Here is a 12139-nt window from a genome sequence, read left to right on the forward strand (position 1 = left end):
TCTTTTGGCTTCCGTTTAGTAATTGCTAGAATTCATTGACACGGTTTTATTTAATAGTGTAATGATTCCCGCTCCTGCTGACAAAGCGGTGTATAAATGATAATTGATGAAAATTACACTTATAAAGACAATTGTGTCTTTTGCTTTTTCGTTCGTTAACACTTTGTAAACGTAACTCGTCCCTAAACCATTGACTGGATTGTCTTTAAACCTTTGGAAAACTATCAGTACTCTTAGGCATTGTGTCCCCCTTATTTATTATTTTTTTTCTGATTTGAATCATGGGGGGGGGGGGGGGGGTGTTCCATATCAAAATAATTCTTTGAGCAGTTCTTTTCTGAACTTTTTATTGTACAATCTCCTAGGTATCCTTTACTTTGTCCTCTGACTAAGATAAAAGAGCAATTACTGAGTACTCCAAAAAGTAGTTTTAACCCTACGGTTGAAAATTGCATGTCTCGTCTTAAGCCTCTGAGTTGATCGCCTTTGTTAAAAATTACTTGTATAAAAATAAGGAGATGAGGTATGATTGCCAATGAGACAACTATCCGTCAAAGTTCAAGTAAAGTGGATGTCAGCAATTATAGGCGACCGTACGGCCTTCAACAATGAGAAAAACCCATGCCATATAGTCGGCTTTAAAAGGCCCTGACATGAGACATATGAAACAATTCGACTGAGAAAAACTAACGGCCTAATTCATAACAAAACAATTAACGAAAAACAAATATGACAGACATGAACCAACGACAACCAATGAACTACAGACACCTGACTTGGGACAGGTACATAAAGAATGTGGCGGGGTTAAACATGTTTATGAGCGCTCAGTCCTCCCCTAACCTGGGACAGTGGTGTAACAGCACAACATAAGTATGTTTTTGTTGTCCTTTTGATTTGCTGTTGATGGCAATTCATTGGTAGCCTCAGGAGAACAAATTCAATTTATGTACATATCTTAAGGCGATTTTGAGTATATTATACCTACTGTTGATTGATCGATTTATTTACGCTGCCTTCACGCAAAAGGCTACATAGCTGCAACGCCTATTGTTGAAGGAAGTTTGTTAACCTCTAAATATTTATATTTATTGTTTTTGGGTTGTTGTCTCACTAACTTGTAGCCAACCCACATTTTTTTATTTGAACTTTTCATTAGAATTTTTCACGATGACATTTTCATATAAAATGAAAATAATTTCTTCTAAAATAATGATCCTTATGTTATATTTTTTTCATAACAGAATTTTATACTTTTTTTATCTATTGCCTACTTACCAAAGATGAAAACTAAATTTACCTCTATTGGTCATTATGGTTTTGAAAAAGAATACTATGCAGATACCACATACTTTTGCATACTTTCAATGTTTTTACAGTCGTTATCAACATCTTATATGTAAATATAATACTTTCGCGTAAACATTTTTTCGTATTATAAAAATTTGAAGATGTGGTATGATTGCCAATAAGACAACTCTTACAGAGACCAAATGACGTAGAAGTTAACAACTATATGTTACCATATGGCCTTCAACAATGAGCAATATACACACCGCATAGTAATCTATAAAAGACACCGAAATGACAAATGTTTAACAAACGAAAAAACTAACGGCCTGATTTATGTACAAAACAATAAAAGAAAAACAAATATACACACAGCAACGATGTCGGCTCTGATGAATGGACTGTTAATGACGTCCTTACACTAAATCCATTAGATGTTGGATGTGTACTGATTGATATTTTAGTTTTAGATACATTATTTTTGTATTAGTTGTAAATGGCTTTGAACTAGCTGTCAGTAACTGCGAGTACTCTCAGATCTGTACTTTATGTCTTTTTTGTTGTTAGGGATGCATGATAAATACCCTGTCACGTCCAATCTGTGTTTTGTTTGATGTTTTTTCTGCTATGTATCGATCTGATGATTAAAGCTTTTTTCAAAAAAGTAAAATAACAAAAATACCGAACTCCAAGGAAAATTCCAATCGGAAAGTCCTTTATCAAATGGCAAAATCAAAAGCTCAAACACATCAAACAAATGGAAGACAACTGTCATATTCCTGACTTTTTTCTGATTTTTATTGTTTGTTCTTATGTTTTGCTGTAACACCATTGTCCCAGGTCAGGGGGAGGGTTGAGCGCTTACAAACATGTTTAACCCAGCCACATTCTTTATGGGCCTGTCTCAAGTCAGGAGCATGTAGTTCATTGGTTGTCGTTGGTTCATGTCTGTCATACTTATTTTTCGTAAATTGTTTTGTTATAAATTAGGCCGTTGGTTTTCTCAATTGAATTGTTTCATATTTTTTTCATTTCGGGGCCTTTTATAGCCGACTATACGGCATGGAGGTTTTCTCATTGTTGAAGACCTACGAATACCTTTAATTGCTTACATCCACTTCATTTGAACGTTGGTGGGTAGTTGTCTCATTGGCAATCATACTATATCTGTACTTGGGCCTATACTCTTTTTGATATACATAAATGATTTTCCTGAATACCTCGATCACAGCAAATTACGGCTCTTTGCTGATGATAGCATTATATACCGGGAAATAACATGCCAACGAGATTGCACAAAACTACAAGCGGATCATAATGCGGCTGCTAAATGGAAGGCTGATTGACTTATGGCCTTCCATCCTGGAAAATGCACTATTCTAACCATCACACAATACAAAAACCATTCAAACACGATTACATCCTGCACAACCATATTTTAGGACCAGTAACATCAGCAAAATATCTTGGTGTAACCTTACAGTCAAATTTAAAATGGAACAATAACTATGACAACATCATAACAAATGAAAACAAATATCTTGGCTTTCTAAAGAGAAACCTAAAAGTATCAAACACCAACATCAAATCCCGTGCATACCAATCCATAGTGAGACCAAAACTTGAATACGCCTGTAGTTTATGAGATCCACACAACAGATTACAAAAATAAACTAGAAATGGTCTAGAGGCGTGGTGCCCGTTATGTATGTAACAACTACCATAACACCAGTAGTGTTACATCCATGATAAACAATCTTCAATGGTCCTCACTTGCTGAGCGCCGCGTCAAAACCAGGCTGATTATGTTCTATGCTCCGTGTTGAAGACCGTACTTTGACCTATAATGGTTTACTTTTATAAATTGTGACTTGGATGGAGAGTTGTCTCATTGGCACTCATAACACATCTTCTTATATATATATAAAGTCATCCATGGACTCATTGCAATTCCATCGCTAGTCCTAATACCAACAGATACTAGAACAAGAAAAGGCACATAACCAATCATTTCGGCAAATATCCACCTCAAATGACAGTTAAAAATGGTTATTTTTTCCACAAACAATAATATTATAAAATAATATAATAAAATAATATAATAAAATAATATAATACAATAATATAATAAAATAATATAATAATATAATGAAATGGAACTTGTTATCACAAATTGTAGTAGCATGTCAAACTATTGAAACCTTTAGAGAACAGTTGACAGCAACTGTTCTCCACACACAAAGTAACTTAATAAATATCAATGTACATATTTTAATCACTTGTTAGGTGTGGTATAATTGCAAATGACACAACTCTCCACCAGAGACCAAATGACATAGAAGTTAACAACTATAGGTCACTGTACCGTAACCGCGGGGTTAAACATGTTAGCGGGCGGCCAACCCTTCCCCTAACCTGGGATAGCAGCGTAACAGTACAACATATGAATAAAATTTAAAAATCAGTTGATAAGGGCATAACTCATCAGATCACAAAATCACAGACAGGACGTTGTCTTTTTTCATGTAAACAACACTATTCAAGTAATCTACAAACTCAAAAAAAAAAGTTGTGTACCTATAATTTGAATATTTTTAAACACATACTCCGCGCATGCAACAGTTCGTAATCTTCAATAACATGAAGCTGATACTGTATATCTGAAGAAGAAGATCGCCTTATTTATATATTATAATTTGTTTTTTGATATTACACGTTGTATTAGACATATAATAGATACAATCATAGATGTATAAACATTTAAATACAATAAAAATCCTACAGTTGTTGCCCTTACACTATTAAGCACAGCGTCGATCTTTTCAGATGGAAATGACAATAGCTACAAAAGGAATTAGATATTAATTAAATGATATTATTGGTTAGTTGCAATAATTTGCATTCTATTATCAATTTTATTTAATAGGTTGACAGCTGGTGGTGTTAACATATTGATTGTGTTTCACCTTCAGCTGTCACAGTCATTAGGAAGTGATTAAGGAGTTATAAAGCCGAAATATGAGTGTTTTGCAATAAAACAAGAAATAATATTGAGGTTAAAAGTTTAAACAAGGACGGAAAAACTATTAATGATTATGAAGTATAGTAAAAATATGAACATATCCAATAACAGCCGGTTAGTATTAAAGTACAAGGGCATGTTAGTAGGACTGACAAACTTTTCTCAAATCTAGTAAAGAAACACTCAAAATTATTGCTTACTAACTATGTATCCTTAAGATAACAGTTATTTAACATAGAATTGATTATTATGATAGAAATGAGGAGATTTGGTATGATTGCCAATGAGACAACTAGCCACCAGAGTAAAATGAAGTGGTAGTAAGCAATTATAGGCCATCGTACGGCCTTCAACCATGAGAAAAAAAACCTATACCTTACAGTCGGCTATAAAAGGCCTCGAAATGAAAAAAATATTTAAAGAAGAAGTGGTTATTATGAGCTTATTCAAACATATATGATACAATACTGACTACAAGCAAAAAGGACGGTGATACAAAAAATACTAATTCAGAAAAAAAATAATCGATTATTTCTTCTTTTTATCCATTTTTGTTTTTAATGGCTTGTTTTTTTTTTTTATGTTTTGTTGATGTTGTTGTTTTGTTTTACTTTTTATGGAGGGGTGGGGGTAAAAATAATAATAGCAACTATACCAATATTATAGTATGGTCTTGGTTTAGAAAAAGCTGACTTTTCACAGGTTTTAAGGAGTTTTGTTTGTTTTTTGTTTGTAATTTTAAAAAGGGCATTGGAAAACAAAGCAAAAAGATTAATAATGGTATCCGCGTGCTTGAAATAAATAACTTTTCGCTTTCCTTTTGATCCGATCGAACCGCTCAGCGTGCTCGCCTCGAGTGCGGGAAGTCGTGGATTGAAAACCCCGGTTGGGACAAATCAAAAACATGAAAATTGAGATTTGCTGCTTTAATGTTGCTTGTCCTCTAAGCACGTGGCAGTAAGGAGTAAGAGCAAAGACTGGTCCACTCTAAGTTAAAATATGTTTCCGGGTTATGTGACATGTCTTCCTGCTGACTATTATCCTCTGAGCTAGTACGTTAATAAATTTCGACTCATCGTGTCGGTCTCGTACAAAGCCGGGATTTCATTCATAGTGTATGCGGCGTAAAGCAATCACCAATCAATCAATCAATCTCATTCATATCGCATTAACATGTTACCATTTTAAATATGCATTTGATTTTGTTACTGGATATTAAACATTCACCAACCATCATCATGCATCCTTTTGAAAAGCCTTTTCTACTATGGTTACTAGAAATTCTGTCGGAGAAGTCCTTCGATGTTGCATTGATATATATTACCCAGGAAAGTTGAGAAATACATCAAAATCCTTATTTGATTGCGTATATGTCTCTATATTGGTAGGTGCACATCGGTAACGAACATTTTGCTGTATAAATACATTTTGAATTACAGACTTTTTAACAATAATTGACAAATATAATTTGTTTTGTTAACTTTTGACTTCTTAATCGTTATTGTTGCTTTGACATTTTTTATTACCATGTTAGTGAAATTAAATGTCATTACAGAGTACTGTAAGTCCCTTAAGTCAGAATTTATTATATTGGTGTGGTAATTCCCTTCATTGGGAGTTCATGGCAAGTTCGAAAAAAGCTGGTCGATGTCAAAATATAAAATAACAAAAAACACAGAAACAGAAAATAACAAAGATAGTTAAACAAAATAATATCAGTCAGAGTTCAATGTTTTTACTCGATATTTATCACTAAGACTGTTCGATCAGTTATATGGTGTCATGACTCTGCGTGTTACTCATCTTTATGTAATCGATGTTTGTTCGTCTGATCATGGAAGTATTATATTGACAAAATAATACTTTCATGGTCTGATGTTAACATCCGTCCTGTTCTTTAACACTGAAATCAGTGACCTTCAAATTTACATCGTCCTATGAAATAAACAAATAATACAAGATTGCCAAGTCATCGTATAAGAAGGTAATGCATTTCAACGTTCTCTTAGGATACTGGTATCAAAATGTATGATAATACTTGCTTTCTGCTTTTGAAAAAAAATAACAACACATAATTTCTAGAACCCTTGGAGACAATACTTGATAAAAGAAAACTGTCATTTGTCATAATGATGTTATTATTTTCACAATAAAATATTGTTTAAACTAACTTATATCAGAAAAACTATATCTTCCAACATCTCTTACAATCGTTGAAGTTTTTTAATTTTAATTGAAAATTGTATTTATTTATAATTATGACTCTATATCCAATAACATCGCCAATAGTCGTGTTTAATTTATCATAATTTAATTAATTTTTTATTATTATTTCAAATGTGTCCCTTTCAGATGAAGTATATAAATATATATATAATTCACAAATTCAAATTAGTTTTCAGAAAATGCAGATATTCGTACAGGTATAATACTTCTTGTCTCTTGATATGTCTTTTAGACACTATTGTATTATTGAAAGTTAAAAGAAGATACAATACTAATTTTACCGACAGGGGGACTACGAAATTTGGATGCATGTGGTAGAACAGAAAACAGGATAGTCAATTCAATTAAAGGTGGAATTATTTTAGTGGACTAAAACCTACGTCTCCCTTTCATCTACGGAAGACACTTCAGTAAAGGAATGACAAACAGCCACATTATGCTACTGGAATATTATCGTCATGGCAAATAAGAATATATTATGGTAAATAGGTGAAGATCTTTTAAAACTGTTTTAAACATAAGCAATTTAAGATATGGAGGTGAACGTTCATTTATAATTTGCAAATTGTTGCTTTAAAGTTGAATTGTACAAAGTCGGGATCAATTCCTATATATTGGTTTAGCTGTACCAGCCTTGCGTGCAATACTCGAACACAAAACGTTTTGAAGTTTAATGGACAAAAGTCTTTTTTTCCAAAATAAATAAAACAAAATGAGTATTTTTCAGTTTAGTATAGGGTTTTGTACCAGAATTGATAGCTGATAATACTTGCTTTCTGCTTTTGAAAAAAATAACAACACATAATTTCTAGAACCCTTGGAGACAATACTTGATAAAAGAAAACTGTCATTTGTCATAATGATGTTATTATTTTCACAATAAAATATTGTTTAAACTAACTGAGATTCCAGAATAACAAAACAGGTAACGTCCACTATGGTCATTTGTGTCGATCTTACCAAATATTCGACAAACCTGTAGGTATTGTTACTTTTGATCAGTGACAAACTAACAACTTCAAAATCTATATAGTTGGTAATTTTAAACACAAATTTTGTTTCTTCTAAAAGAGAGGCGAAAGATACCAAAGGGGTATTCAAACTCACAATTTGAAAACAAACTGACAATGCCATATGGCAAAATAAAGACGAAAAGACAAACAACGTACACAAATCACAACATAGAAACTAAAGACTGAGCAACACGAACAACACCAAAACCCGGGTGTGATGTCAGGTGATCCGCAGGGTAAGTTGATCCTGCTCCACATGTGGCATCCGTCGTGCTGCTCATGCAAGTACAAACCCGGTGATAAGTCTTATCCGGTGATAAGTCTTATTCGTTAGGTCAAATTCGAAGAAAAGAGGACGGGATTGTGGTTTCGAAAATTGGAACATATCCGTCGTCATCTGTGAAACAGATATTCCACAACGGTCAACTAACTTGTGATGTCATCCCTAAAATTTTCGAGAGATGATTTCAACTTCAGCACTTGGAAATCTTGGTTTAATAGCTTCCTTGTAAGCAGCAACCTTCTATATAGGAACTCGTGATAGGAAATGCAAGCTCTGGAATATCGTATCAACTAGGAGATATATACTCCATATGCAGGCTCTGCTGGAATGTTGCTACATAGAAATGGAAAGTTCTCAATTGGGAAGCTTAAACCATCTCTTTTGTCGTAAAGTTTTGTTCTCAACCGATCCTCATTGTCTATTTCTTGATAGAAGTCAAGATATGAGGCAGAATAAACTGTATTTGTTGTATCCTTTTTTCAAGTTCGTTCGGGATAGATGCTTTAAACGTAGTCACCAAACTTTGAATTATTTAGTGAGATAACACAAAAATAATGCAAAAATGAGAATATTTAACTTTTTCACGTATTTTTACTACCATGACTTTCAAATATTTAAGTATGAGCGTTCCTGGTGAAATTAAATTTTGAACAGGGCTACGGACGCACGAACTGTATGAAGTTTTTTTTAACATTCCTGGCTTTTTAAATATTTAGGTTTGAGCGTTTCTGATGAAGTTAAATCCAGAAAAGCACTTTACACGCACTAAAATATTATCATATATGGGTAATGCTCACCCAAACTCAAGTTCCTGGTTTTATTTTTAAATATGCAATATATATTAAAAGCAAAGTGGAATATCGATAAACAATCGTAAGACTTCGTTTTAACATACATACGATTGTCAATTAAACCTATATTTACAATGCATTTCGTACATTAATGGACAATTGTCATCATTCAGTTGCAATTTCAAAGAGGAAATTACTTTTATCCTTGGATAAAGGAATAGTTCAAATGAAATAGCTTTGATCACAGTTTTACTAAGTGATTCTTCCTGAATATTTCAACCAATCGGGTTTGAGTATGCCCTAGGCAGTCACGTTACGTCGAAGATGTTAGGCTTGAATCGGATTGATGTATTGACGTCAGTCTAGTATATAAACTGTTGAAACAGAGTGGATAACTTAAATATCAACATTGATTCTACAGTGTAACACTTAAAAAGGTAAGATGTGCATGTTAATATTACACAAACTTCATTGTTCGTATTATTTGCTGTTTAATTAGTTAGTTACAATGTATTGTTTTTTTTACTTTTTTTCCTGAATGTGATTTTTTTTTATTTAATAATGAAATTATTTTTGTCGCTAAAATTTAAGTTTTTTTTTATAAACACAATAATTGATATATCATACTAGGACTGTTGTGATTAAAATTCTTTTTGTGAGCACTCATCAACAAAGTAAAAACTTGTCATGTTTAACAGTTCATTATTACGCTTATTCACATGGGTCAAGAGCTATTTGCTTTTGCAACACATCTTTTGGTTATTTTCTTCTTATTTTTATATTAAATTACACTTTTTTTCGTATTCCAATCCCATATATGTTCCAACAGTATTGTAATGAATAGATGTTTGGTTTACAGTTAAAACAGATATTAATAAAGGCAATTCGAAATTTGTGTGCGTATAACTTACAAAACAAATGATATGATATTCGCGCGCACGACACGTGTTTCTGTTTGTATAACTTACAAAACAACAAAACAAATGATATGATATCCGCGCGCACAAAACGTTTCTGTGTGTATAACTTACAAAACAAATGATATGATATCCGCGCGCACGACACGTGTTTCTGAAATAACCTGACACCAAATAGAAAGCCATAAATATCGAACTTTTGGGAGCATAAAAAAAACAAAAGTTCATAAGCACAACGGTCAAATAAGTGAATTTACTGGTATCTAAACAATTAAATTATGCATTGTAGTGTTTATTACCAATTTTAAATACAATTTATATAGAACATATCCCATCAATCCGGGGTCAAATTATATATATTTAAACAATAAAGTTAAAGGTCATATTAAAACTTTTTTGTTCGGTAACATTTATATCGTAATTCCGAATAAACCGCCACTGATCGTTTTTGTCGAGCCTGCGACTTTTGTCGCAGAAAGCTCGACATAGGGATAGTGATCCGGCGGCGGCGGCGGCGGCGGCGTTAGCTAACTTCTTAAAAGCTTTATATTTTAGAAGGTGGAAGACCTGGATGCTTCATACTTTGTATATGGATGCCTCATGTTACGAAGTTTCCGTCAGTCACATGTCCAATGTCCTTGACCTCATTTTCATGGTTCAGTGACTACTTGAAAAAAAAGTTAAGATTTTTTGTAATGTTAAATTCTCTCTTATTATAAGTAATAGGATAACTATATTTGGTATGTGCGTACCTTGCAAGGTCCTCATGCCCGTCAGACAGTTTTCACTTGACCTCGACCTCATTTCATGGATCAGTGAACAAGGTTAAGTTTTGGTGGTCAAGTCCATATCTCAGATACTATAAGCAATAGGTCTAGTAAATTTGGTGTATGGAAGGACTGTAAGGTGTACATGTCCAACTGGCAGGTGTCATCTGACCTTGACCTCATTTTCATGGTTCAGTGGTTATAGTGAAGTTTTTGTGTTTTGGTCTGTTTTTCTAATACTATATGCAATAGTTCAACTATATTTGGTGTATGGAAATATTTTATGATCTATATGTCAGTCACGCAGGTTTTATTTGACCTTTACCTCATTTTCAAGGTTCATTGCTCAGTGTTAAGTTTTTGTGTTTTGGTCTGTTTTTCTTAAACTATAAGCAATAGGTCAACTATATTTGTTGTATGGAAGAATTGTTAGCTGTACATGCCTGCCTAGCATGGTTCATCTGACCTTGACCTCATTTTCATGGTTCATTGGTCAATGTTTAGATTACTTGGTTAATGTTAAGTTTATGTGACAGTTGTAATAAAGCTTTATATTTAGGACTATCAACATAATATCAATGATTAGTAAAGAAGGTGAGACATTTCAGCGTGTGCACTCTTGTATTTAAAAGAAACAGCTATTTTCATATGTTTCTACCTATATTTTTCAGGAATGTCTCGCCAAAGAATTTGTAGTGAAGGTGGAGCAGAAAAAGAAGTACATTATAGAATAGCTGTACTAGGAGCTGCTGAGGTTGGCAAATCTTCCATCATATCACAGTTTCTGTATGACAGATTTAACAGTGAATACAAAGAGACGGTGGAAGAGCTATATCGAGGACAATACAATATAGATGGAATCCGTCTAACATTAGACATTCTGGACACTGCTGGTCATCATGAATTTCCGGCAATGAGAAAACTTGCAATAAGTTCAAGTGATGCTTTCATTCTTGTTTATTCTATGACTGACAATAATTCGTTTGATGAAGTGAAGAAGTTACGAGAGGATATTATTGCACAACGAGAAAAAGTGCCTATCGTCATAGTTGGAAATAAGTCAGACATTAGTTCAAACGTATCATCAGTAGACAAGGAGACGGCAGCGTCTATAGCATGTGTGGACTGGGAGACAGGATTTGTACAGGCGTCTGCAAAGGACAATACAAATATAGTGGGTATATTCCAGGAACTTTTACGTTTGTCGGACTTCCCACAGCCGCTCAGTCCGGCTGTACGACGACGACGAATGTCAATGCCTACCACTTCATCGTCATCGAATTCCATCCACAAACATTCAAGAAATAGTTGTGTTATATCATAAACAGTATGTCTTGTTATCAAATATTTTGTACAATTTTCTATAATAATATTTATTTGTGCTTAAAATTTGTCTTTCTTATATTTTTCACACATAAACATTCTGAAAAGTTTGAATTGCCAAAATTTTAAAGTTGGTCTCAAGTTCTCAACTTTTATTCTATCATTCCGGTATGAGGGATATATTTACTGCTATCACAAGTTGATGTTACTTAATTCATGATGGTCATCCGAATGGTTTTTGTCGACGAACATTTTCTTTACGTGCAAAATAGAATTGTTATCTGAATACTACAAATGTTTGTGTTAAACACGTTTTTCTTTAGTTAATGAGTCTCTATTTTGTTACTAATCCCGATCACAGATGGCATTTGTTCGATATCTAATCATAGTTTAAATACGGTTTGAAATTAGATACATTGGTAATTAAAGCATATGGCTTAATATAGTTACAGCCAGATGTCATTACGCCATAATATATAAATGAACTTCAATATTAAGATTGTAGTA

The 12139-nt window shown here is 33.3% G+C and overlaps 1 protein-coding gene across 1 annotated transcript; it reads left to right on the plus strand.

The window, feature by feature from the left end:
* The first annotated feature begins 8942 nt into the window (after window positions 1–8942).
* LOC127708731 (GTP-binding protein Rhes-like) lies at window positions 8943–11698 on the plus strand. The gene is made up of 2 exons (XM_052213856.1): window positions 8943–9062; window positions 10981–11698. Exon 2 carries the CDS (start codon window positions 10983–10985, stop codon window positions 11631–11633), a length of 651 nt encoding a protein of 216 aa, XP_052069816.1. The 5' UTR covers window positions 8943–9062; window positions 10981–10982; the 3' UTR covers window positions 11634–11698.
* The last annotated feature ends 441 nt before the right edge of the window (window positions 11699–12139 follow it).

Source organism: Mytilus californianus, unplaced genomic scaffold, assembly GCF_021869535.1.
Source record: "Mytilus californianus isolate M0D057914Y unplaced genomic scaffold, xbMytCali1.0.p SCAF_7, whole genome shotgun sequence".
NCBI lineage: Eukaryota > Metazoa > Mollusca > Bivalvia > Mytilida > Mytilidae > Mytilus > Mytilus californianus.

Bases quoted from the DNA above. Each gene is read 5' to 3' on its own strand.
- LOC127708731 (XM_052213856.1), top strand. From the start codon at position 10,983: ATGTCTCGCCAAAGAATTTGTAGTGAAGGTGGAGCAGAAAAAGAAGTA.